Raw genomic sequence first — 26,999 nt, 5'->3', positions numbered from 1 at the left:
AAAATATACTAGCAAGGTTGAATTTATTCAACTACCTCAAAGATGAATTAATTTCAAGCAAGTTGATTGTTCCAAGCAAATAACCTTTACCAAGAAGTAGTGATTTGGGGACTTTGTTTGAAAAAGTTCTAAGAAAGTTGTTTGTTTGTTTTTTATCTTTGAGGTAGTTGAATGACCTGATGTGACAGCAATGTAAGAAATTAATGCAAATTAGTAACCCTTGCTTTGAGTTCCTCTATCTCCAGTTGTAGCTTTATTTTTGTTAACTCTAGGTTTTCCACCTCTAACTCTATCTTTCTTTTCTCCAACTGGAGCACATCAATATGCATTGATTGCACATCTTGGTTAGTTATCTTTCTCTTTTTCCTCAGCCCCCCAAAAGCAGCATGATCTGTGGACTTGGGAGTGGTACTTTCACTAGAAAGACTAGTGACTTCCACTTCAACTTCTACTGTCTCACCTTGAAGTATTGCCTCTTCACCAACACTATCAAAACTATCAACTGTGAAACTTTCTGGCTCAGGGCTAAAACTGGTTCCTACAAATACAGAATACAAAATGGTCAACGTTTTGAAAATAAGTAAAAAATATAGTGGTTTACTATGTTTATACTATGTTTATATTGGAGTATAGAAAATGATATTACACATTTAAAGACCTTCAGACAATAAAAATAGTATCATGATGTATGTCATGACACATCTCAAACACGAGGGTACATAATAATATTAAGAGCTGTACAAAAGCTGTACTTATCTCAATGAAAGATGAAGTCATAGCGACATTGATACTTTTTCTTTCGAAAACAAAACTATCATTTATCGTGCGAAGTATTGCGTCGAGAGGACGAAAGCGTAGAAAAATACAGCACGATAACCGAAAAAAACTTCGCAGTTCGTCACTTGAAATTTGTAGTGAATGAAAGAATATATAATTAAGGGCAAGGCGCATGAGCAATTTGACACTTACCTGACTCGATACCACCTTGGATACCCGAAAATCCAGGCTCATCACCAAAAATCTCGATTATCCTTTGGCTTGTTGAAGTGGGCGGTGCAGTCGGTCTTCCTCCTCCTGTTTTTTCCAACGATTGCCTGTCTTTTCCCATTTCTTTCCGAGCCACTCCACACATTGCTCGCCATTTCTCGCGAACATCAGTCTCCGAGCGCAAAGTGACGCCTAGTGCGTTCACTTTATTACAAATAGACTGCCAAACTGTGTGTTTTTTTTGGTTAGTTAATGTGTTTGAGAACTTTTCTCTTATAGTCTCTATATTTTCCTCAGCTAATTGCAAAATTAAATTGCACTCAGCTGTGGAGAAATTTGGTTTTCTAGGTTTTCTTGCTTTTTTAGCCTCCATTTTGATACGACTACGACTGGTAAAAACCGGTTTTCGCCGATTAAGGTAATCTTAACTAGCGGTTAGTTAAACGCGCTAGTAAACGGGCTTTGTGCAACGCAATTTTATCGCGCGTTTAACTAAACGCTGGATAATAAATTTATACGCTGGATAGTGGTTAAACGCCGTTTAAGTTAAACGCCTTTCGAACAACCCGCCCCTGATTTTTAAAACTTTTTTGGGCTATTTTTGGGTAATGAATATTCAAAAGCCAGATTTCCCTAAAATTTTGATGTTTCAACAATTTTTGTTTTGAGTTTTATATTTCAAAATACTTCTAAAGCTTGGATTTTAAATATAAAAGATTTTGCATTGCTAAACACTCAAAAAAAAGTTTTCAAGAGTTGATTTTTGACTTGCTTCAAATTATTTTGTGACTTCTGAGGCATAGTTTTTTGCACCAAAGAAAAAAATATTTATAGCCAAAATTGACCTATAAATATAGGTTGTCTAACACTGATTTTGAGCTCATTATATTAACAGAAAATTCATCATTGATATAATATAAATTTGAGTAAAATAAGTAAGCCTCTGAGGGAAAAACACTGAGATTTTACTAGCGTGCTATAACGCGGCTGTCAGAAGAACTGCATTTCAGGGCTTCTTTTTTCGGCAACTGCCTGGCAAAAGGCCAGTTTTTTGTTTTTTATATAAACTATTTATTTTTTTAAAACAAGATAAAAACCATAGAAGATTTTGTCTATAAATTAGACTAAATTTATTCATGCCATTCATTAAAACAAGCTCTTAATCTACAAAGGTTTACATTACATTGAGCACATTTATAAACGCTCTCAAAAGCTCTACCCGATGCACACTTTCTTCCAACTTTCGCACACATCACACACGCTCGTTTTCGCTCTGAAGACTTCACTAAACTATGGCTTTTGACATTTTGACCCACAGGAGTTTCTTTTTTACGGCTAGTCGGACCGCTAGAAATTCTCTTGTAGCCGTTATAGGTCGAAATAAGTTGCCTTGCCAGGGCAAGCCGAAACTCTAAGTGTTTCAACCGATTGCGTCGATCAGTCTGCAAATTTTGGAGAATATACGCGTTTACGATTGAAATATTAACGAAAAACCAAGTCAAATACTTCCACCATTTTTTTGATGGAGATCCGACAGGGTAGTAGCTCCTATATTGGTCGTTTACGTCTACGCCGTTCATATACTTATTGTAAACAGATATGACGGCGGGTTTTTTGCGTTCTTCTTCCGGCACGGCTTTTGTTTTTCCAGTGCGCTCATCCAAAGGGCTGAAAACTTGGGGCTCGGGATCGACATTGGTTGACTAAGCGCTTATCTTGCCAAACCAAACAAACCAAATTACCATTTTGCCTAGTTCTAATTTCACCTCGCTTGAGTTTTATGTTTTTAAAATCGACAGGAAAGTTCTTCCTGTTGTGGCGCAAAGTCGAGCATGCGTAAGTTTTGTTTTCCAACAAATGCTGAAGCAGGGAGATCGAAGAAAAATAATTATCGAAAAAGAAATGTCAGTAATCATTAAAGTAGGGTTTTCCCAGAAAATCAACGACTTTGAAACCGAGACCTTGCGCCTTTTCCGCATCATTTTCGTTGTCATTTTGTTGTTTACCTAAGTAAACTTGAAAACGCGGCACATAGTAGGTATCCGAATCATCTAACATCCAAACTTTAATACCGAATTTGTTTGGCTTTTTAGGCATATATTGCTTGAAAGGTAAACGACCATTGAATTTCACCAAACCTTCGTCAATTGAAATATTTTTTCCTGGTACATAAGCATTTTGAAAAGCGTTTTCGAGCTTTGAAATCAGGGGCCGAATTTTTGTAAGTTTATCGGTTGCGTTTTCTTGCCGCGGGTCCGAAATGTGAAAATATTTTTTCAAAATCCAAAACCGTCTCAAAGGGATTGTAGTTTTGAAGCCAGGATTTCCCAAAAATATATCTGAATCCCGGTAGAGACTGATTCTGGGTAGGCGGTTGATGCCTATTAAAATGTTCAATCCAAAAAATGCAGACATCTCATCGCAGTCGGTCGAAAAATTTTGGTCACCTTTTGAACAAGCATAGGAAATAATAGCATGCACAACATGGTCAAGAAATTCACCGCCGAAAAACAAGTCGAAAAAGTCTTCAGGGGTAGCATCTTGACCCAACCCATGACAAGGACCAAAGTCGGCAGTGAAGTCTTCAACATTTACAGTACTTAAACTATCTTTCCATTAAAAAATATCAATAAAATCGTCGCTACTTATCTCACTATCACTCTCGCTATCGCTCTCGCTTTCAATCTCTTCTACTTGGATGTCCGAAAAACCGAAAAAATCTTCTTCGTCTGACTCGCCCGCTATTTCTCGCCACGTAATCGCCAATGTTCCCGCTGCGATTGGCTGTTTCTCTTCAACCGTTTCGTCGATCAAAAAGCCCTCAAAATCTTCTTCTTCTTCGCTACTATCGAACATACGAAGCGCTTCAGCCATATTTCAATTTTTTTCGCAAAAGCACAGTTTAAAACACTCGTAACTTGGACAATACTACTTGTACAAGCTTGCACAAGGTCTCATTTGAAACAGCGGATTCAGGGGATTTTAAAGGTATCAGTTGCTAGGCAACAAACAATGCATGTTTTTCATATTTGACCAATAGAAATACAGCGTCGCTCAGGGCATATGAGGGCGCAATGCCACTTACCCACTTGCCAATTCCAGGGCGCATGGGGGCGCAATGCCACTTAATGGGTTAATTAGGCACACAACAACAAAGTACTATCCATTCATTTTGTACCGTACAATTCAACGTCTATTCATTTTGAAAAGCATGCCTTCCAGCATTGATGCAACGTCTTGCTTGCATTACCATGGTGTCAAATGAACGATGGATTATTTCATGGTTGATGTTGTGACATTCAGTAACATAGGCACATTTCAAATCTTGTGCTTTAGATACCCCCAAAGGAAGAAATCACACACTGTGAGATCAGGAGAGTGGGAAGGCCAAGGCCAATCACCGCATTTACTCATGACCACAAAGATACTGCATGCGCCAAAACTTTCTAAATGTTTTAATAACGGTTTGTTTACTAGGGGCAGGCATGTTATCCCAAATAAATTGGCCATTGTCATATGACTTCTTGAGCATTGTTAACCCTGGCATATTCTGTGCAAACCCAACCTCGCTGTTGTATCGTTAAAAGAGGCATACTAACAAAAGAACGTACAGAATTCATGCCAAATTGTTTCTTAAATTTGTACGTTACCGAACGCATTCTATTCCCCATGCCTATGGGACATAAAATAATGCTTTCCAACATGTCATAACACAGAAAATAAAAATACCTTATCTATCTGTCAAATACTTCTATTTAAACTTCATTGAAACAGACGAGTACCTATGATAAAATACTAGGATTTGTCAACTCACTTTAATATGGCATTTTTAGCTAATTCTTCCACTTTTTGAAAATGCATATTTAAATTGAAACCGCAATATCTCAACTGCATGAAAAACGTCAAGCTATATATCAAAATTTAATTTAGTGTATCTTTGTTAACTTGACAAAGCCCAAGAACTCTTTGCATACTTCCAATTTTCTATTTACAAATCATAACATATACTCATTTGCTCAGTTGAGGAAACATCTGTTGTTTCATCTGCCAATAAACTCCAATACGTCTGTACTTTGACAATTATTTTCTCTCAAATTATCGACTCGCATATTGAAATGATTTCATTTTGGATGAGAGGAGATGTAAATTTTGCATTCCTTGGAGAATATTGCTAATAATCCTTCAAAGATTTGTCAAATTCTGATTTCCAGTTCAGAAAAAAAATCAAATTGCCATTTTCCTCACCCCTTTTCTTAATCCAATTTCCTCTTAAGGCTATTCCTTGCATTCCCAATCTGATAATCATATCAATAATAGATAATAACCCCATTTTTGAGCGAACTTGTTGCTCAGATATTTGTTTAGAAAGTTTTGCTGCAATATCTGTTCCAGGTTGACGGGTGCTTAGAAAATAGTAGACCATTTCTTCTGCAGCTTTCTTTTAATCTCCAAATCCACATGACACAAATGGAGAGACATGTAAAGTAGATGAACTTCTTGGAGAGTTTTTTTCTCTCCCCCAAAGCAAATACAGTATGCGCAGAATGCTTTGTCCTTTACAATGCTATACCGAAACCATGGTCTGTCCTGTAACCAAGACGAGTTAAACCTCCTATCTGCTGTAACAGGATACTGAAAACATTTGAGCAAAAGGAACTTGGATGTCAAAAAAGATAGTTTATCGTCATCAGAAAGCTTTTTTGAAATAAAAGGAAGGGTCATTGATATCATGAACAACCGACGTTGCAGTTTGTTTTTCTTCCTTGGTAGAACACAAAGGCAGACTGATATCATTATCAGGTGTTGGCTTGGAAATTTTCACTTCAAAACTAGAGCAAAATCAACAAATAATATTTGCAAAATCATAACAATAAAAAAGGCCTTTATTTTACCAAATTGGCAAATTGCTTAGCAATGTTGATGCACCAAATACACTTACAGTGCGTTTAAGACGATAAATTTTGGATATAAGCGATAAGGGATTCCTTAATTTTCAAGTTTCAGGGTTCAAAACATATGTACACTCTCGCGGATTTTTTTTCGTGTGCCATTTTGATATAAAGGTTCCGATTTAAGTTAAGATTTGATTACTATAAACTAGGGAAAAAATATTAAATCATACATACCTTGAGGAATAATATCTATTTTTACTGTAATATAAATTTTCCATGTAAATAAAAATTTTAAAAATGCCAATAGGCAAAAAATATAAAACAGCTTTGTGATTATTTTGGTTAAATTAGGGCAGGTTGTCAGGGCAACAGATACTTGCTACGTGATTTAGGTGCATCACGGATTGCATGCCAGCATCGCTGCTTTTATCGTTTCCAGTCTCTGTCTTTTAGATTGTCTATGATCGAACCAAGGATAATGCCTTAAGTGAGGAAGTGTGTTTCTTCTATGGGAAGGTTAGAAGATGCAAGGGTTTTGTTTCACTTACGGCTAGTGTGTATCAACAGCTGCTGCAGAGAGTTGTTCCATTGGCAACAATGGAATGCAAAGCCAAAGACTCTCTTTCCTTTGAATATTTTTTGAAATGCTTCAATGAAAACGCTTGTATTTTGCAGTTTTTATTTTCATTATTTATAATTTTTTACTGGATTGACTGTCGATGGGCTAGCCAAGTATTATGAACGTTTGCTTTGGCGAAGAATCATCTGAAGGAACTCTTATTTGAATATTTTCCGTCGGAGTGACTATATTGTACAGTACTGGAATAATCACATGCCGTATTTACATATTACTATTAGGAAAAGCGAGGGCACTTACAAAATACTAAGAGGTTTCTGTTCATGACATAAAAGATAAACTCATATTCCTTTGTTTACAGGTTTAATAATCCGATGATGAATTCAATGCGATATGGCAACAACTTAAATTTAAAAGTAAATTGATTCCATACGTGATACTTATCGGATATAAATTGTAACATAAAATGTCCAATATTAATCAACCTATAACATTTTTAAAAACCGGTGTATCTGTAAAAACCTGGATCTAATTAAAGTAATTATAGTATATAATTATATTGTATTGTATTATATTGTATAACTCATTCGATTGTTTACATGTTGAATTCATTTTCTGCCATGCGCTAAATTTGTCGAAACCACCCCAAGCACCAATTTGCGCTCGCCTTTTTTTTTAGCTGACCTCTATACAATAACTGGATGCAACATTATTTTTTTACTATTAAAGTGTCTGGGTACAAGGCTGTATATGTCCTGCTTTCCAGCACGTAAGCAAAGGTCCTAAGATGAATTTAGGTAAGTTGGAGTAAATGAGACAAGATGAACACGTCTCTTCTGGATGCAGCATATGCAGACGCTTGCGATAATGTGCAGCTTGAAGTCAATTATAAGGCTTTCATGATGGAGTTTCATGCATTGGTACGGGTCCTTCGATTCTTCAAATCAGCTAAAACCTATGAAAACACTTGGTGAAGAACTAACAAGAGAAGACATAACTGACAAGTTGTGGGGGGGGACAACTAACAACAGTTGGCCCTTCTGAAAGGGCAGTGCTGTTTACCATACCACATGGCAGACATAACGCCATTGCTATGAGTGGACCATGAAAATTAGACCTGTTTGGTACAGAACAGCACACAGCAAACATTTTAAGGATCGCTTGGAGAAAGCTAAACAAGAAAAAGATTTATTAAAAGGAAAATATGTTAATGAAAATGCAATACATGGTGCTCTATCGTACACAATATCAACGTCGCAGCATAAAACCTGCCAAGTTTGTATAGGAACACACATGCGAATGTCCTGTTTTTTTGAAAAGTTGTGGTACGGATTTCTGTAAACACATTTTTTATGTAACTGGGCTATACGTTCCATATGAACAAAATTTTGCTATCCAAACAAACTTCTACTTTGGTCCGGGAAATAATTGCATCAAGCTGCCTCCAAACTGGACCAATTTGAAAACGCCTGAAATTTTAGTTGCCGATGCATCAACTACAGACGAACAACTAATGCAAATGAATTTGAGGGAATTTAACATAAGAAGAAAATAAATGGTAAGAAAAACAGTAAACATCGAATGAGTAGACAGTAAACATCGAATGAGTAGAAGTCTCCAGACCAATTGAACTGTTGATCGAAGTTTCTCTCTTCCAAGGGTCACATCACATCCGCATTTGTAAAAAACCATCCATACACAAAATAAATATTCCAATGTACATCAATTTCAAATATGCAAGCAGCAAAGGTAAAACACCTGACCAACTCCTTTAATTTTAGGACTTTAATACGATTTATCAAATGCTGAATGAGCATGATCCCACACCTGAAAGAATTAATGAGTTATTTGAAACATGTAAGTTGCAACACTAAGTACTCCAACATGTTTTAACAGTGCTTAACTACTGAAAATTCCTGACAATATTATAACAACAAATACCTTTTAAGCTGTATCAGACTGAAATTGCTAAATTGCAATTTGTGTTCCTATTTGACAATCCAGTCCCATTGTTTTATTCATTTAGGCTAAAGTATGGGTAAATCTATTTGTTTCGCTTGGCGGGGAAGTCAACGGGTTTGGCAAACAGCAAGTTACTCTTTACATGCACTGCCTGGTATACCACGTCCCAAACTTCATGCAGAGACACAACGGCATAAAAAATTTCATGGGACAAGGTAATATCAGAGTATAAGTAAGAATTGTACATGCATATGCTGGTAAGCACTTACAACAGTAAATTTTGTACTATAATACTTTTCTTTACATACATATCCAGGAGTGGAAAAGAATAATGATGATGTGAGAAAATTTTATCTGACCAAGTCAAACAAGTGGGATGCTTCGAAATATATCCTACTTGTTACTAAACGACTGCAGATAACTGGCGAACATGAGCGCGTGCATAGACCGTACAGCAAGTCAAATGCTGAGTACTGGTCGACTGAAATTAAAGAAAGCAGAAGAAAAAGAAGAAAGCTGTCACCTGCCCCAAATGCTGAAATACCAGAGAGCACGTCCGAAAGCATCATTGATATAAAAAATCTTCCCGTTGTTGAAATTAAGGAGAAACTTAAGGAATTAGGAGTGCAAACACGAGTAAAAAAACTGGAGAAATTACAGAATATTTTGAAGCAAGCACTCCAAAAAAATTAAATTAAGATCTAAAGCAGAGTCTGAAATATTTATCATATTATTATTCTGTTAATATTATGTATTTATGTTATGTACTAAGCCTATATACAATAATTTTTCTCTTTACAAGGTACCCAAGCAAAGTAAACACTTATTTTTTAAATTGGAAACCTTTGTCCTGGTACAATTTTCTTTCCATTGAACACATACTTCTTTGATGACCAACCAATTATGGGTTTGATCTTCATGGGAAAATCAACTTTTTTCCCCTCCCCATGTTGATTAAAATAATACCACCAGTCTGGAGGGTAGCATTGGAAGGCGACCAAAATCACTCCTACTGTAAAGATAATGTCCCCTATGTTCTGATGGTGTTCCTTTCCCTTGGGTGATGTATCGCCGACAATCAAGATCAAGGTTAATGTATCCACATACTTATTGCCTTTGATTTTAAAAGGTCCAGAATACCACAAGCAAATGCTCTAGCATTGATTCTAGTTGCTTAAAGATGGTTTTGGCTGACGGTCATTATTATTATTATTATTTATTATTTATTATTTCAAAACTTCATGTACATGAATAACAACGACACATACATAGGCAGGTGACAACAGGGCTATAACACCCTAGCTAAGGCCACCCACCTCTATTTAAAAACGAAAACAGACAGAAGGACAGACGGACGGACAGAAAGACAAACGGACGGACATGATCTAATACTAATCATGATCTAACAACAAGATGAGTCAAGTGACGGTTGGAAGAAGTTTCTGATGGTGTTGCAACGTAGACATATCGATCACCAGGTTGAATTGATGTCAATGTCGTAGATATTTCGAAGAGCGGAGGTGTATGTAGTTTTAAGGATTGCTTTAAAAGTGTTATATACAGGAATTTCTTTTAGAGGTGTAGGTAAAGTGTTCCAGAGTCTTGAAGCGCGAACAAAGTAGCTAGTTTGAAAGCATTTAGTCCGAGATTTTGGAACTTGCAGATTTAAAGAGCATGAGTTTCTGAGGTTGTTAGGTGGTAGTGTTGGCAGATAGTTTGGTAAATCAATGACATATTTTCCATAAACACATCCACGTAGAAATAGTAAGTCCTTGATTTCATGTCAGTAGGAGAGAGGAAGCAGATTTGTCCGGGTTAAACGTTCTTGATATGGAACAGAGAACCTGGGCGTGCCAAGAATATAAGATGTAGCCCGCCGCTGAACTCCCTCGATGTCCTTCATTTGGCGGATGCTCTGCCCAGACCAAACTTCGCTCGCGTAGTCAACATGGGGACGCACAAGAGTCAGGTAAAGCAATCGCTTAGACTGCTCACTAAATGACTTGGTGTGCCGCTTCAACAGGCCAAGCATCCTGCACGATTTACCCACTGCAGCTGATGTATGCTGACTCCATTTGAGGTCGGATGTCACCAGGACACCGAGGTCTTTTTGGCTCGTGGTGGATGTTATAGCATGGCTACCATACCCAAAGCACACCGGGGTTCTCTTTCTGGAGATGGTGAGTGATTCACATTTCTGTTGGTTAAATCTCAAATGCCACTGTTGACTCCATTGAAACAGAATATCAAGTGCTGCTTGAAGAGAGTTGGCATCCAAGGTGTCACGAATAGTTTTTGAGCACTTCGTATCGTCAGCGTAGAGGTAGAGAGAAGAGTCGTCAACGGCGGCAGAAGGAAGATCGTTTACGAAGATCATGAACAATAACGGACGCAAGATGGAACCTTGTGGTACGCCAGAGAGTACGGGAAGAGGAGAGGAAATATGTCCATCCACAACGGTTCTCTGTACTCGATTGGATAGATAGCTTGAGAACCAACTGAGAACACTTCCGTCAACACCATACGATTTTAGTTTATGGACGAGGAGAACATGATTAACGCTATCAAAGGCTTTGCTGAAATCAAGATAAATAACGTCAGTCTGCAGACCTTTATCAAGAGCACAACCAAGTTCGTGAAAGAAGTGTTGTTAAAAGAAGTTGAGTAACTGTTGACCGACCACTGAGGAAGCCATGCTGAGCATTGTGCAGTTGTGGAGCCAAGTGAGCGATCAGCCTCGAGAAAACACAACGTTCCAGCACTTTGGAGACGATGCACAAGAGAGATATAGGACGATAGTTGAAGATCATCTCTTTGCTACCTTTCTTATGCACGGGAACAACGTGGGCAAGTTTCCATTGCAAGGGTAAGTAGCCAGTTTGAAGAGACAAGTTGAAAAGAGAACACAGCGAGGGAGCAATTTCATCAGCACACTCCTTGAGTAACCTGGCAGGAATACCATTAGGACCATGAGCTTTGTTGGTGTCAAGCTTGTGGAGTATGGTGGCGACTTCCTCGCTGGTGAGAACAATTGTATCCAGTACTAGTCCAGTAGAAGAAGAGTCAGGACCTACATCAACATCAGGAAGAAACAGTTCATCAGAATTTGTGGAGGTGAATGAAGAGAAGAAATAATCATTGAATGCCTCCGATTTCTCTTTCGGGTTGCGGTAGTAATGTTCATCGAGTTTCACAATGTTCAGAATAGAGCCAGATCTTGTGCGGGATTTTAAATAGGACCAAAAACGCTTCGGGTTATCTTTAAGAGAAGTTTGTAGAGACTGGATGTAGAAACTGTGTTTCTTCCTGATGGTTGACTTAACCCCAATGGCGAAGATGACGAAACTTTTCCCAACATGAGCTGTCCTTACCACGAGATAAGGCCTTCCTTCTGGCTGTCTTCTTTTGGCGGAGTAGATGCATGACTTCACCATCAATCCACGGAGGACTACCACCACGGATTTTTCTTTTCGGAACGTGCCGATCGACCGCTGACGTAAACAGGTCATACCAACGTTGCCAAGCAAGGTCAATGCCACTGACGCCATCCACGGGATCATCAAAGGTTGTGTTCCGCAGTGTGTCCCTAAGAGCCAAGAAGTCAGCGTTCTTGTAGCTGTACACCATGCAGGATGTTTTTGCAAGAAGTTGTGGTTTCACAGTGAAGTCAAACACCAACAAGGAATGATCTGTACGGAACTGCGTCTCATTAGGAGGTAAAATATCAAGGTTTATGACATGTTCTGGGAAGTTAGTAATAATTAAATCCAGTATGTTTCCATCAGAAGAACCAGCACTTGATGGTCTTGTTGGACTAGCGACAACTTGTGTCAGAAAATAGTCATAGAGAGTTTCGCAAAATAGAGATTCATCACTCGTAGACGACGTGAAACAAAGCGACGACCAGTTGATAGTTGGAAAGTTAAAATCACCAAGAATTACGATCTTCTTGTTGGAATGTAGAATGTCCACTTTCTGGAGAAAGGATGAAAACCCACTGACGAAATTTAATGAACATTCCGGAGGTCTGTAAAATGTCGCAAAAATAACATTTGGCGCATCTGCCAGCTCAATCTCAACCACTATCATTTCAAGTTCAACTTCAAGATCCAAACGACGACACGATATGAGGCTATTTTTAACCATTAGAAGAACCCCACCGGCTCTTCGCCCGTCATGCCTATCATTACGGTAGCACGTGTACGAGAGATCTGCCGAAAGTTCACTGTCCCGAATGTGTGGACCAAGCCATGTTTCCGTTATCGCAAAAACATCAAAGTTTTTGGAGAGCACGAGTTGGTGAAAGCTGTCCAGTTTATTACACACAGATCTAACGTTTATAAGACCACATTTCATTGATGATTTCATTGAACGATTGCGTTTGATGTATGTCTGACCATATGGGACACCGGGTCCAGGATTAGTTTCCACATCACCTGACAGGTCATAACCTGTTCAAAAAAATATAACAGAATAAATTAGTTCATATATATCATGAGAAGTAGATTTTTCAGAAGCATGTTGAGTTGAGTTGCACAATGCATCAATGCAACCTTCTTTGGTATTTACTCAGATAATTTTACTTTTAAAGCGTGATGGGTTAATCTATTTAGTCACATTGCAGCTCATGATGCACCCTACTTATAGCATTTTACTCTGTTGAATGCCTGAGTATTTTACTATGTCTAATGCCAGACAATTTTACTTGTCAAGGGGAAGGCATTGGTAATTGGTTAAGTTGCCTGTCTGCATATGCTAATGTGTGTAGTTTATCCATTAAGTTGAAATGCACCCAGATGCTCCTTACTTTAGTATTTTACCCTGTCTAATGACTAATGCCAGAGTATCTCATTTCATTCTAACACTAGACAATTTTACTAATCAAGGATGAAGAGCTGGTGTCAGTGTTATATTTACCTTAATAAGCTCTCAGGTAAATGACCAGAAGGCTCCCCAAGTACACGCATGTAGAGGCCATCCAGCCCACTTAATAAGATATGAATAGTCTTAATATAATAAGATCAACAATAATAATCAGGGACTGGTATATTTAAGGATTAAAGCACTCTGTGAGTGCATTATCGGGTTTTACATGCACGAGTTCACAAACAAGGATGGAGTTCAAGTTCCTTGTTTGTGAACGAGTGGTACAAATCGACCAATCAAAACAACCAATCAACCAATCAGAATTCACTCACGTGGTACAAATCGACCAATAAGAACGTAAGCTTACAAAAAATGAATATTAATACTTATTATTTAATGAATTGAAATATATAACCTTCAGTACATACAGCAGGCCAAATTGTAAGTAGAAATTCTGAGATTGTATTATTTAAATTTGTATTTTGTATAGTTTATAGTTGTTCTGTATAGCCTATAGTTGTAGTGTACGAATTCAGGCTTTGTTAATAGTTTGTTTTGCTAGTTCGGGCTAGTTTGGTTTAATACTTACGTGTTTTTCTTTCTTTCTGCCAACTATTCTTTCCACCTCGTAAGTCTTTCCCTTCTTCTTTCGGGGCAAATTGTCACACAAAACAACAGAGCTAAAGTTGTCTAATTGCACGTAGTCAACCCGCGTAACCTGACGCTTGGTTGCCTCCATTTTCAAATTTATTGCGGTTAACTGCTGACGAAGAATTGTTGCAAATTTCTGGCCATGATATGTAAATTATCGCAAACGTAACCAATATAATGTTCAATAGTGTTCGACAAATAAAACAAAACTAAATTAAAGGGCATTTACATTTGAGTGCGGAGTCTGGCATGAGTAGAGACAGTTACAACTGGCTTCAGCACAAAAAATCCGCCATGTTTCTTGCTTCATTTTTTTAGCCAAAAACATTAGGCAAGTCCTCCAGGAATTAGAATATAGCTCAGCGGCTATAGTACATCAGTTTCAGTCTTTGAACTTGTGCGGCCAAATATTTCTCCTTGTTTGAATCATTGTTTTTAACCAGGAGTGACATTCTCAAAACCATCAGATTTTTGTGTCTTTCAATATTTTGAGAGCACAAGAATGGAGAAAATGGATTAATTTTACTGAGAATCTGTTTCTCTGCATCTACCCAATGTGGGTGTTGCATTTTCTGACTATATGTGTGAGTAAATATGCATTCTTTCCCATAAATTCAACTACGCATTTCAGATTTGCCTTTTGAGTTATTTTCCATATATTTCCACCTTGTGTTTTGAGTTTCTTGTTTTGTTCTTGGTTTTGAAACACTTTAACAATAGTTGTCCTTTTTTTTGGCCAGCTTTCCTAGCATAGGGCTCTTTTTAAGGTTTCTTTTATACATGCATTATGAGTCTTGTTTATAAATTTCATAATCATTAACTGAAATTTTACGATATGTTCAACTATGTACAGAAAACAAATGTAACCAAACAGTATAAACGGTTTTTGTTTTAGCAGTTTAGCATTTCACAGTTACTACAATTTTAAAAAAGTGCGGACATTATTATGTATCTGTCTCATTTTCGTTTTAGCAGTTTAGCATTTCACTGTTACTAAAATTTCAAAAAAGTGCGAATATTATTATGTAGGTGTCTCATTTCATCAAAACCAGTATGATTGCCGCTGTCACTTGGATATTGTTGTGGGCTGAATTAAGGACTGTAGCCAACTGGATAATTATATCGTTGGTAACCAGTTATGGTAGCAGACAACATCATATGTAACATATTAAGCTCATGCGCTCTCTTTTAATTCTACCCTCTTCAAGTTTTTGATATCTAAAACCCAAAATAGACATTGTGGATTAAATATCGTCAAAATACCAATCAAACATATTGAATTTGTAATAAAAAGACCTTTCGAATTCAGTTGTTGGTGCCTTTAAATTTTTCAAATACCACCTCTAAGCTTTTCTCCACATTGCTCTTTCTTTTCTTTCAGAATAAAATTGATGGCTTTTCCTGATTCAATGGTTTTTCCTGGTTTGATGTGTTTTCTTCATTTAGGGATGTCTCTTCCAGGCTTAAAATTTTTTCTTGGCTTTTGTTATTGCCTAAAACTGGATCAATCCCTTTTTATGGATGATCATCATTTCCATCATCATCTTCAAAATCTCCTTTAAAAGCAAATAAATAAAAACATAATACTCTCAGTTCAATTTGTAATAAACATACATGGAACTAAGCTCCTAACATGCAAGATTATCGATTCATAATTTCACATGGAGTGCAGATAAATAACATTTTAATTGAGGGCTTCATAAGTGAATGCTTTGTATGGTATATGGACTTCTCTTTTTTTTCCTTTCTATACCTCTGGGCGTAATTTCTTTACTTTATTGATTAATTCTTCCCTTTTCTTCAAACTTAGACTGTAAAATATGTAAAATAGCCTGTAAAGAAATATATATTTGGCATTATTTGTAAATATATAATTTTAATATGAGTACCGAGTTGTAAATCTAGATCAAATTTAGCAATGTTGGAAATTGTGCTCTTTTTACATTCCTATCCTTTTTACAGAATGTTAAAATTCCCCATAGTTCTTGAGATATCTTACTTTTTCTGAAGAGTATTGTATAATTTGATAATTTTTAAAGCATGTTTCCATGGTTACGGAAAATATTCAGCTCAAAAAAGCTCCCAAACCACATTAAAATTGTGAATATTCGATACGTTTTACCCTGGCGTGTTCAAGATATTGTCAGAAATGACCTGGGAACAACTGTATTGTCAGGGGGGTTGGAAGCCCAACAAAATTCATCACACTTCCTCACATTGTTATTGATATTTGTTTACCCCCAAAGCAGTTGTGTTTCTAGCGATATTTGTGTGTAATAGTCATTTTGTGTGTTAGAATCATTTTATTTTCTTATTAAGTAACGCAAATCAGTTGGATAAAGAGAAGAGTGGCTATAAGGCAAGCAAAGCTTGTCTGAGAAGAAGATCGTGAGAAGGAAGGAGGTCCATCCTATGCTAGTGGAGCATTTAACAAACAAGCTTTGCCAGGGCCGAAACCAGCCAAAAGACCGAAAAGAACATCTAAAACTGGTGTTCCTATAATGGTAATTAATAATACAAACATGTTTTTGTCCAACTTTACCTTCAATTTCACATAAGTCAATATTTCTGCATGTTTTAATCTTTAAAATGCTAAAACTCAGAGAATTTTTAGTGGATTGGACTGAAATTTTCCGGTTTGATTATTGATTTATGCTTAAATTATTGAATTTTTTGGAAATCTTTGGAAAAGAGTTACAAGGTTCCTTAAGTTGTTGTCATGACAACATTAAGTGTCCAATGAAAAAATGAGCCATTAAGGTGGCTCGATACACTTTTATTATAGGAAGTCCTGGGTTCTAGAGTAGTGCGATCGCGCGGGACATGCTACGTGTTTTTTGCGGGAACTTTGTCGCACGCGTGTTTTAATTGCCAATGGCTCGCGGGAAATTTAAAAAACAAAAATAAACAAAATGAAATCCTTCATACGGCTTTCCGTCCTCTTCCTGTCAGTTTTTATTCTCTTTGTAATATTAAATATAATCGAAGTTTTTTGTTGATACTTAATTCTACAAGAACGAAAGGTTTATCAGCTCTTCAGGAGCTTTTTAGTGAATCAGTACACCAATTTTCCTCAGTAAACAAGGTTGGCGAAAACAATCGCGATATAAAACAGGGAGGTTTTTCATTGTTGGGATTTCTAACAGTTCCTGTCTTAGCTTTGGCATTCACGAAGTTGAAAGCTAGAGAAAATGATGAGGGTGATATTTCAGAAAAAAGTTCAAACAAACGGAATAGAAGCGGCAAGTTTACAAGGAGAAATTTGGGGTCAACTTTGAAGCTAATGGATCGCGTACGATTGGCAAAAAGAAAGCTTGAGTTTTTGGACGAACCAACCGAAAATGGTAGCACTGCGCCCGAAGCATCTGTGACACGGAAGAAATGTGTAAGTAAAATAATTTTAATTTCCACTGATAAAAATATCTTGATTAAAAAAATGTAAAAAATACATTTGACTGTAAATCATTCAAAATAAATACTAAAGTATGTACTATACTTTTAAAATTACAGAAACAAAAGCTTGAAAATACTTGCAATACTCAATATGATTCTCGTATTTTTGACCTGCAACTTCTACAAAAAAGTCTTTCAAACTGCAGCCACTGCCTTAAAGGTTTGTTGTTGAAATCATTTTAAATTTGCTCAAATTACAGTCATAGCAATAGCTGAAAATACTGTATCAATTCACTGTTTGCATGTATCAAATGATTTGATCAGTTTTAATAACAACTTCCTTGGAAGTGAGCAGAAATCATCAAGCACATGAAGTTGCAAATAATTTGTACAATCTTTGTATAATTTGTACTACCTTATACAAAATTTTTTTAAAACTATTAAATAATTATAGTTATAGGACCATTGTCACTTAGCAACATTGTTAAGGAGAACACTTTTGGCCTTGCAAGTGTGTTTGATATCAAGTGTCATATCTGTGGTACCATCAACTATCTTGAAACTTCACAAACTCATCAATCAGGCAAACGTGGAAAACCATCGTATAATATAAATACCCAAGCAGCACTAGGTTGTCTTCATACTGGTGTAGGTAATACGCATTTGAACAATCTCCTTTCAACTTTGAACATCCCAACCATGAACAATTCCACATTCAAGGCAAGGGAACGAGAAGCAGGTAAAGCAGTTCAACATATCACCCAAGAAAGCTGTAATGTAAACATGGAAATTGAGAGGGATACTGCTATATCAGCTGGAGCAAAGCCTGATGATAATGGACTAGTTGGAATACCAGTATCTTATGATATGGGCTGGCAAAAGAGGGGAAAAGGGCACAACTTGCTTACAGGACAAGGCTTGGCTATAGGACTAGAGACTGGAAAGGTTCTAGCATATTCAACACGGTGCAAGTATTGCAGGATATGTAAGAATGCCTAAAAAAATGGTAAAAGTCCCCAGGAGCATGACTGCAGAAAGAACCATTCTGGTTCATCAAAGGCCATGGAATCTGATGTGGCTTGTGAACTTTGGAATGTTGCTCCAAAGCAAAAAGTAAAATTTAGTACTTATGTTGGTGATGATGACAGTACAACACTTAGCCATTTGCATCAGAATGTGCCATACAGAGTAGATAAATAGTCAGACATTGTCCATGCAAAGCGGTCATTGACAACAAAATTATATAATCTATCTAGCCGGTGTAAATTTTCAAGTTCATCTCCTTTAAGTCAGAAAGTAATTAACTATCTGGGGAAATGTTTTACATATTGTATAGCACAAGACCAGGATGTTGAAAGTTTACAAAATGGACTTAAATGTATAGTACCACATGCATTTGGGGAACATGAAAAATGTGATAAATCATGGTGCGGCTACAAAAAGGACTCATCAACATACTGACACAGTGGTCAAAAAACCTGTACCCTTTGCAAATTCGCAAAGAAATGAGGCCATCAATAGCATTGTGGGAAGCAAGAATCCAAAAATAAGGTTCTATGGTGGAAGTGACAGCAGCGACTTTCGGGTTGCTTGTGCTGTAGCACAGAAGAACATTGGCTATGGGTACATCAACAGCACAATAAGTCATCTTGGAATTGAGCCAGGACATTTCTGTACATCACATAACACAAGACTGGACAAAAAAAGAGAGAAAGATAATAAACGCAAGTCAAAAAAAACATGCAAAGTAAGGAGACACTTCCTCCAAAATGAACGGATTTCAAAAAATGCAAAACAAGAAAGTATAGAAGGTAAAACATATGAAACTGGTATTGGTCTCAATCTCTCATCAGAACTTACACCAGCTCCTGTAAACCAATCAAGCACTGATGTTAAAATCCCAAACATTACAAAAAAAACAGTGTGAAGAAAATGAAAAGCTAATTCCTCATTGCATTGAAAGGCCAGACATAACACACAAAAAATACAACCCAACAGAATCATATCAGTTTATACTTTTTGACTTAGAAACTTCTGGCACAGGCAGAAATGCAGAAATATGTCAACTATCAGCAATTGCTCAAACTGGTGCAACATACTCTTCATACATTATACCTAATGGAAATATTAGTTCTGATGCATCAAGAGTCAATAAGCTTACGGTTGAAACTATAAAAGGAACAAGATTTTTATGTAAAAACTCACTTCCTGTTAAAGCAGTGTCACTAAAGAATGCCTTACCTTCTTTCAACAAATTTATACAAGATTGTTGCATGAATTCCAGTAGTACCAAATCTGTACCAGTCCTCATTGGCCACAATGCAGCTGTCTTTGATGTTCCAATACTTCTATGTTGTACCGGAAAATCATACGACGAGCAGCTTGAACGGATGAATGTCCATTTTGGTGACAGTTTGCCACTGATTAAATCTTTAGTGCAATGCCAACATGCCCCATTGAAGTTATCCAACGGAGACTACTGCCGTGCAAACATAAGTAGCGTTTACCAGTGCCTGTTTAAGGAGAAATTCGACGCCCATGACGCATTAGAAGACGTTAAAGCTTTAAAAAAGATTCTGTTCAGTTCAGAACTAGCAATCGACGTCCAAACGATATTTAACGGCAGTCAGATAACAACAGCACAAGAAGCGAGAGTCGACTTGGATTATCTTGACAAAAGGCTCAAGATCTTTCAGTCGTTTGTAGGAAATCTGTACAATCCAAATGCTAAAAAAAGTCCCATAACACACAGTATGGCTCTCAAAATTGCTAGTTCCGGTTTATCTTACAAAGATCTTTGTTGTTTGTACCAAAAATTCGGCGATGCTGGCGTTGTCGGAATACTATCCAGCGTGCATTATTGTCAGCAACAGCCGAAGTGTTCGCGATCTCGTCACAAGAAACCAAGGGTAACAAACCGCAAAAGGATTCTCAAAAACATTTTAAGATATTTTCAAAAAAACGTTGGAGCAAAAGTAGCCGATCAATAACAAAAATTCGTCCAAAAATCAATATTCGACCAACGGTAAGAAATTCCTTCTGTTTCCTTTCGATTGCGTGTTTTCTTGTGTCGCGTGAAAATTGTGCCTGCGAACACATGTACACGCATGTCATTTCATTGATCTTGCAAAGGTCGCAAAACGTTGACCGCGGGGAATGTGGGCTTAAATATTGCGGAAACGAGTTCGGTAAGGTACCCTGAAAATTTGCATACAAATAGATATATGTACCCATAGTAAAATAGCGTAATTAAAAAAAAATCTAACATGAGCATTTTTTTAAAGTTACTTTTTAATTTCGGAAATTTGGCATGTTAGATTTTTTTCTAACTTTCACACAAGATTCCTTAGAGTATATACAAACAATAAACAAAATAAAAAATGGGGGTCACCGACCTCATTTTTGAGATAAACGCTCATATTTCCCAAATTTCCCGATGTTTGCGTGCGTATTGTTCCCATAGCAACGGGGCAAACTAGCATATTAATATATATATTTAATTAGGTCGATATTCAACTTTTGTTATGGAGGTGGTGTGGTTCTCTAATCGGCAGAAAAAACAAAATTTTACGTTATTCGTCTTTTGCATGAAAAGTGTATCGAGCCACCTTAATCCAATCACAAGTGTATGAGTAAAAACTGTGAAAAAAATGTCATACCTGCAATAACCTCAGAGTTTTATCATAATACATGTTGCTCTTATTTTAATCACCTGCCCTTTACAGCATCCCTAATCCCCCCCTGATACAATATAAAGTTTGTAAAATATGGTTTTTGTATTGTCTAAATCAACCCCAGTGTCTTCTTCAAATTGAGTGTATATACTAATTGTAATCGAAGCGCAAATTCAGTCAATTTCAGAGCCTCATTCAAATAAGGCCAGGTTACATAACCGGGCGATTAACTCAGGCGCCGAGGCGTGCAATTTTGAGCTTATTTTAAGGAGAGCTCCAAAGAACCTTGTGAAAGCATCGTTTTGTGGTTTTTTAAATATAAAACATTATGAAGCTTGAAATATAAATTATGGAATTTAATAGTTGTTGTGGAAAACACAAGAAAAATGACAACGATCGCCTGACTTCGATTATAAGTGACATAGCATCCATAACAAAAACAGGTCATAATCGTTGAAAACGAAATAGAGAAATAGAAATTCAGAGAAACGAAACTGGGGGTTGAAGTTTTCCAAACCAAAGGTCACTATCACAGTCAAGCTGGGCAAGAGGTAAAGTATATCACTGCTGCCAGAACTTGGTCTTAAATTGATGTATTATATCTTTTTTTGTGGTCAATAGACCTTTCCGATTATTACATCACAACTAACACTGTTTTTAACTTAGGACCACTTTAAATGGAATAGATTTCAAGTTGTTTCTCACAGGTTATGGAGAGAGAGAAGCAGAACATCCTTCAACACAATCATAAAAAAGAATTTTGGATTTTGCCATTAAAAAGGTTAACATACCTATCTGCTAATGTCTCCTATTACCCCATTAACTAGCAATGTGAATAAATGTGCCCTGATCAAGTATTTACTATAACCTGTCTAATGCCAGACGATTTTACTCATCAGTGGTAGAGTACTGCCAGCAAATGGGTTGAAGGTTGGTTTTAAAAGCAAATCCTGTGTATTGCATAAAAAATCTAAGTATCCACTCATGTGACTGTTAGCCTTATGCATGTGGCATAGCCTCTAAAATTATCATCAGAAATTATAGTATTACTGTACTGTATGTTAGGGACTAAAATGCTGATGCCCATGGTACATTATAAATTCCCAGACAATTGGTACCATATAATGTAAAATGTACAATTAAATACAGTATTTTATGCTTTTTACAATCTTACTAACTATTAAGGGTCACATGAGCTAACATGCATGCAAAAATTCACCATATTGATTAAGTGTTTAATTTTGGTTGTTGATAGCTTTACAATATTAATTTGAAATATTATTGTATTGCTAGAAAGAGCCTGTCCTCTTACTCATCCACTTTTCTGTCCAATTTGCCACCAGGCTACCACCAAGGACACAAATGGCTTAAGTGGTATATATTACATGTCAAGGTCTGTTACATGATTCTTTCCATTTTAAGTTGATGGACTTGCTGCATGTATATCATTCTTCTTCAATATTCACAGCTGTATTAATTGTAATGTTGTAATACTGCCTTTGCCTCAAATTGTTCCACAAATTGTGTTGTGAAAAACCTCTTGACTTTTACTGTACACTATTTCAATCTTCAAATTGTACTAGACAGTGATAGGTGTTAAACCAACTGGAGTTACAGAATTGACTGTTGGAAACTCCAAGTTTTGTCAAATCTAAAGTTGTTAATGCACTCTGTCTAGTCACCTTTATTGTATGTGGATTTTTTTCTTCTGTAGGGCGATATGATTTATATATATATGAATTAAATTCCTTAATTGTAGAATGTATTGAAAGACACGCACCTCTAAGACGAACCAAGATCACAAGACCCCCAGCACCATGGCTCAAAGAACCTACCATCAAGATCTACAGGAGCAAAGAAACATTCTCCAAGCCAGTGCTCGAAGAAGTAAGGATGCCCAAGCGTGGGAACTATTTCGTTCAGCTCGCAACCGCCTCAAAGCCTTAATTAAAACTACTAAAAAGAAATTCACGCAAAAAATGCTTTCATCTAAGAAACCAAAGGAAGTATGGAAAGTAATACATTGTATCTTGCATCCAGAGCCGCGTAGGATTACCATTCATCCTGACAAACTTAATTCTCATTTTACTTCAACGGCTGAACGTACAATTAGTACTAACGTCAATGATAACAACAGCTACGACAGTATAAGAAACATGTTTGATTCGCTTCCTCCAGATCACGATAATGGCTTCCATATAAATTCTGTCACACTGGGCAAAGTTGTAAATGAAATACGTTGTTTACGAAGAGACTGTTCCACAGGACCAGATCACATTCCAGCAAAAATGATCAAAATTGTGGCCCAATATTTGGGTTCTCCATTAACCGATATCATTAACACCTGTATCGCGAACCGAAGCTTTCCGTCTGCGTGGAAGATTGCGCATATTTGCATGACTTGCGGCCTATATCAATCTTGCCAGTACTGTCAAAAGTATATGAACACCTAATCTTTCGCCAGCTTTCCAAATTCATCGATGGTGGCAAATTGCTGAGTAGCACCATCTCTGCGTATCGAAAGGGCCAATCCACCACAACTGTCATGCAAGCCATACGAGATGATATCAGGAAAGCAATGAGTCGTGGAGAAATCATGATGATGATCTTCGCTGATTTCTTGAAAGCTTTCATTGAGATCCGGTTTCAAAAATCTCATCTCGAAAATGAGCAAACTGGGCTTATGCAAGGATTTCCTCACATGGACACTAAATTATGTCTCACAACGTAAACAGTATGTTCAGATTGATGGTATTAGATCAAATACAACAAATGTTAATTTCGGCGTACCACAAGGATCAATATTGGGGCCGGTTCTATTTAATATATATGTTGCTGATCTTCAAGAAATTATCGACGCCAAAAGCCATCAATACACCAACGACACAACAATCTATGAGCATGCCAAGGTCAAAGATATTCATAGATGCAGAGAAACCATATCTAATTCAATGAAAAAACTCAACGACTGGTAAAATAATAGTAGCCTTGCCTTAACCATAAGAAGACGAAAGCAATGCTTTTCTCAACTCAGCAAATGTCAAGAGTTCACCAATTGGAAAAATATGAACCTAGAATATTCATCAACGAACACAAACTAGAGCGCATAAAGTCATGCAAGTTGCTTGGTGTTCATTTCAGCGAACACCTAAAATGGGACAACCATATCCGTCACATAACATCCACCTGTTATGGCACCTTGCAAATATTAAGGAAACTTAAACATCTAGCTTCATATTACCTTAGAAAGCAGTTGCTGAAACGCTGGTATTATTCAATATGGATTATGCTGATGGCGTATTCTATCCACTTCCACAGTTTTTATCAAGGCGCTTACAGAAAGTTCAATTTGCAACTGCTAGTTTTGTCTTGGGTCGATATGTTAAAGATCAAAAGGATATCCTGGAAGTTGGATGGCTTCCAGTCAACAAAAGAAGAGAACTCAACATCTTGAAATCGAGTTTCAAAGCCATGTACTTCCCAGAGTGGCCAGAGTATTTAAAACTAGAACGACAAACTTGCGTTCGAGAACTGCGTTCAACTAATGCAGTTCAATTAGTTGTGCCAAAAGAAACTGGAACGTTTCAACATAGCGCTGCAAAACTTTTTAATTCCTTACCTGAGAACATCAGGAATTGTACTAACTACAAAGTATTTTTAAAATTACCTAAAGAACTTCTATTCGAAAGAGCATGCCAAAACTAGTGTTTGAATCTGAACATTAACTCTATTCAATTTAGTATTTTAATGTTATTGTACATAGTTATAGAATATAGTATTTAATTAGAATTTTAACAGGGAAGAGCCATATGAATGGAACTGTTGAATAAATCGTTCTTATTGTTGTTGTTGTTATTGTTGTTGTTAATATAGTATTTAATTAGTATTCTAACAGGGAAGAGCCATATGAATGGAACTGTTGAATAAATCGTTATTATTATCATTGTTGTTGTTGTTGTTGTTGTTTTGAAGGTGAAAACTGTCGGCATTCCGGGGGGTCACGGGGGGTGTCTAATCTGGGAAACATACTGCATTTCCGAGGTTCTGAATATTCTTACATCGAGGGGGTTGTGAAAAATGTGGACATTCAATAGCAATAAGGTAAAATAGCCAAATACATAGGAATGCGTGAAATTCTGACAAGTTTATTGTATAGCGATTTGCGCTCTATTATACTAAAATGTATAATCCACCTTTCCTAAGATCGCTCCGAAAATTTAATGACATTCATCATAGAATAGGAACGAATCCAAACAATATAAACTTTTTTAAATTGTATGATACAAGCATACAAATAGATAAAGTTTGTCGCCAATATTTTTAATAACATCAATCTCATTAATTACAAGCATATTATGTAATGTAACCCTAAACATAACTCAACATAACATTCAAAAATTTGATATTATAAGTTCATTTTGTCCAAGGAATCTTTGCCCTAAATGCTGTTTAGACTACTCTACTAGGACATTAATAATTTTGTTGTCTGTAATGTCATAAGTTACATTAATGTTCTTACTTTCCAACAAAACTTGAGTTAATGTATCTTTATTAAGATCATCATGCCATTCCAAGCCATTGGAATGGAATATTTTCTCCAAATGCTGATGGAAAACAACAACATTTAATTGCTCCTTTGTGGCTACATTTTGCACAAACAACCTTGCATACCATTGCTTGCTACTGCCCCTGAACCTTTGCTTCATATTGCAAGTTGCACATTTTAGTAAAGTGCCAACTGGTACAGCTTTTTTCCCACAAGCACTGCAAATGTGGTAAGTAGAAATACTTTTGACGCCAATGATTGTGATTTCGATCTCCTTTGTGTTGTCATTTCCATAACAGTGGGCTGTGGCTCAGCTAACTCTTCTTCAAAATCATCTGTCATCTTGAGGGAAAACCCTTTCTTTTGCTGTATTAACAAATAGCTCTTTTGTGTAATTATTGCGTTTCACTCCTGCACACAATTATTGCGTTTCGCCTGCACACAATCTACTCACTCCTCCCAAAAAGTTGCACTTATCGAACCTGTTGGGTCAACAAGGGTGGCTGTTGATTTTTTCAACACTTTATTTTCCATTTTAACAGTTTTAGGACCTGAAATATTATTGACAGTGGCTCTAAGTGTAACCAACTGCTATGGCACAGTTGTATGTAGTGATTCAACAGTTAGAACCTCACTATCAATTGAATCTTTTAATGTGAATGGTAAATTTTCATTGAGAAAACTTATGGAGCTTTTGTTCTTAATTACTATATTGCCAAACTTCTCATTGTAATCGAAATGTTGAAGTTTAATAGGGCTCTTTTTTTTGCATAGTTGAACATAAAGGTCTATTTTTGGGTGTCGAAAAACAGATTGCCTTAACAAGTGCATTTGTCCCAGTTTGAAGCTGGCAAGTTGTGTATTTGATCTTTCCTGAACTCATAACTGGTGTAACGCTATGAACGTAGCATAGAAGCTCCTCATCTAAAATGCCAAATTAAAAAAACTTTATCAATATTTCAATCAATATCCTTTTAAACCTGAAAACATTGGTCACCTTCTCAGAGACAAAGATTTTCTGGGAGTATAATCGCCATGTCTTTCAGATAATTTCGACCATTATATTTCGGTTGTAAAAATCAGTGGGGTAAGCAAATTCCTATGTTATGACTTCAAGGGGGCAAACCTACTTTGGGAAATATCAGCTGGGTTTGCTGGTGCTGCTTTTTTATTCTCCAAATCTACACAAAATGAAACCAATAAAAATTGTAAATACTAAGTATTGTGTATTAATTAATAACTCATAACTTGTATACTTCTGTTATATACATCAAAACGGACAAAATTCCTATAGATGTGTGTGGGGAGCGGGGGAGAATAAATCACCATGTAGTCACTTCCAAAAGAGAAACATTAAACCTACTTTGAAAACTATCCGCTGGGCCTTGGCCCTCCTCCAAGTCTTTAGGCATCACAACTGCAAAGAATGCAATCAATCATTAAAGCTTTTA

General features: G+C 36.7%; 3 protein-coding genes across 3 annotated transcripts; 1 reads left to right on the top strand and 2 right to left on the bottom strand.

The window, feature by feature from the left end:
- Positions 1 to 210: 210 nt before the first annotated feature.
- LOC114529242 (t-SNARE domain-containing protein 1-like) lies at positions 211 to 1,360 on the bottom strand. Its single transcript, XM_028550999.1, has 3 exons — positions 970 to 1,360; positions 461 to 538; positions 211 to 308 (listed from the first exon to the last, which is right to left on the bottom strand). The coding sequence occupies exons 1-3, from the start codon at positions 1,358 to 1,360 to the stop codon at positions 211 to 213; spliced, it is 567 nt and encodes a 188-aa protein (XP_028406800.1).
- A 1,532-nt stretch (positions 1,361 to 2,892) lies between these two features.
- On the bottom strand, positions 2,893 to 3,861 carry LOC114529241 (piggyBac transposable element-derived protein 4-like). The gene is made up of 2 exons (XM_028550998.1): positions 3,642 to 3,861; positions 2,893 to 3,596 (listed from the first exon to the last, which is right to left on the bottom strand). Exons 1-2 carry the CDS (start codon positions 3,859 to 3,861, stop codon positions 2,893 to 2,895), a joined length of 924 nt encoding a protein of 307 aa, XP_028406799.1.
- Positions 3,862 to 24,281: 20,420 nt separating this feature from the next.
- LOC114529240 lies at positions 24,282 to 24,707 on the top strand. The gene has a single exon (XM_028550996.1). It carries the CDS (start codon positions 24,282 to 24,284, stop codon positions 24,705 to 24,707), a length of 426 nt encoding a protein of 141 aa, XP_028406797.1.
- The last annotated feature ends 2,292 nt before the right edge of the window (positions 24,708 to 26,999 follow it).

This window comes from Dendronephthya gigantea, unplaced genomic scaffold, assembly GCF_004324835.1.
Source record: "Dendronephthya gigantea isolate DGI-Jeju-01 unplaced genomic scaffold, DenGig_1.0 000055F, whole genome shotgun sequence".
NCBI lineage: Eukaryota > Metazoa > Cnidaria > Anthozoa > Malacalcyonacea > Nephtheidae > Dendronephthya > Dendronephthya gigantea.
This window is presented reverse-complemented; position numbering and strand designations above follow the sequence as displayed.

Excerpts from the sequence above, each read along its gene's own strand:
- LOC114529242 (XM_028550999.1), bottom strand. The coding sequence starts at position 1,360 with ATGGAGGCTAAAAAAGCAAGAAAACCTAGAAAACCAAATTTCTCCACA. Across the intron at positions 539-969 it reads CCAAGGTGGTATCGAGTCAG|GAACCAGTTTTAGCCCTGAG; the intron begins GTAAGTGTCAAA and ends CTGTATTTGTAG. Across the intron at positions 309-460 it reads TGAAGAGGCAATACTTCAAG|TTGGAGAAAAGAAAGATAGA; the intron begins GTGAGACAGTAG and ends GATGTGCTCCAG.
- LOC114529241 (XM_028550998.1), bottom strand. The coding sequence starts at position 3,861 with ATGGCTGAAGCGCTTCGTATGTTCGATAGTAGCGAAGAAGAAGAAGAT. Across the intron at positions 3,597-3,641 it reads GAGCGATAGCGAGAGTGATA|ATAGTTTAAGTACTGTAAAT; the intron begins GTGAGATAAGTA and ends TTTAATGGAAAG.
- LOC114529240 (XM_028550996.1), top strand. The coding sequence starts at position 24,282 with ATGGATTATGCTGATGGCGTATTCTATCCACTTCCACAGTTTTTATCA.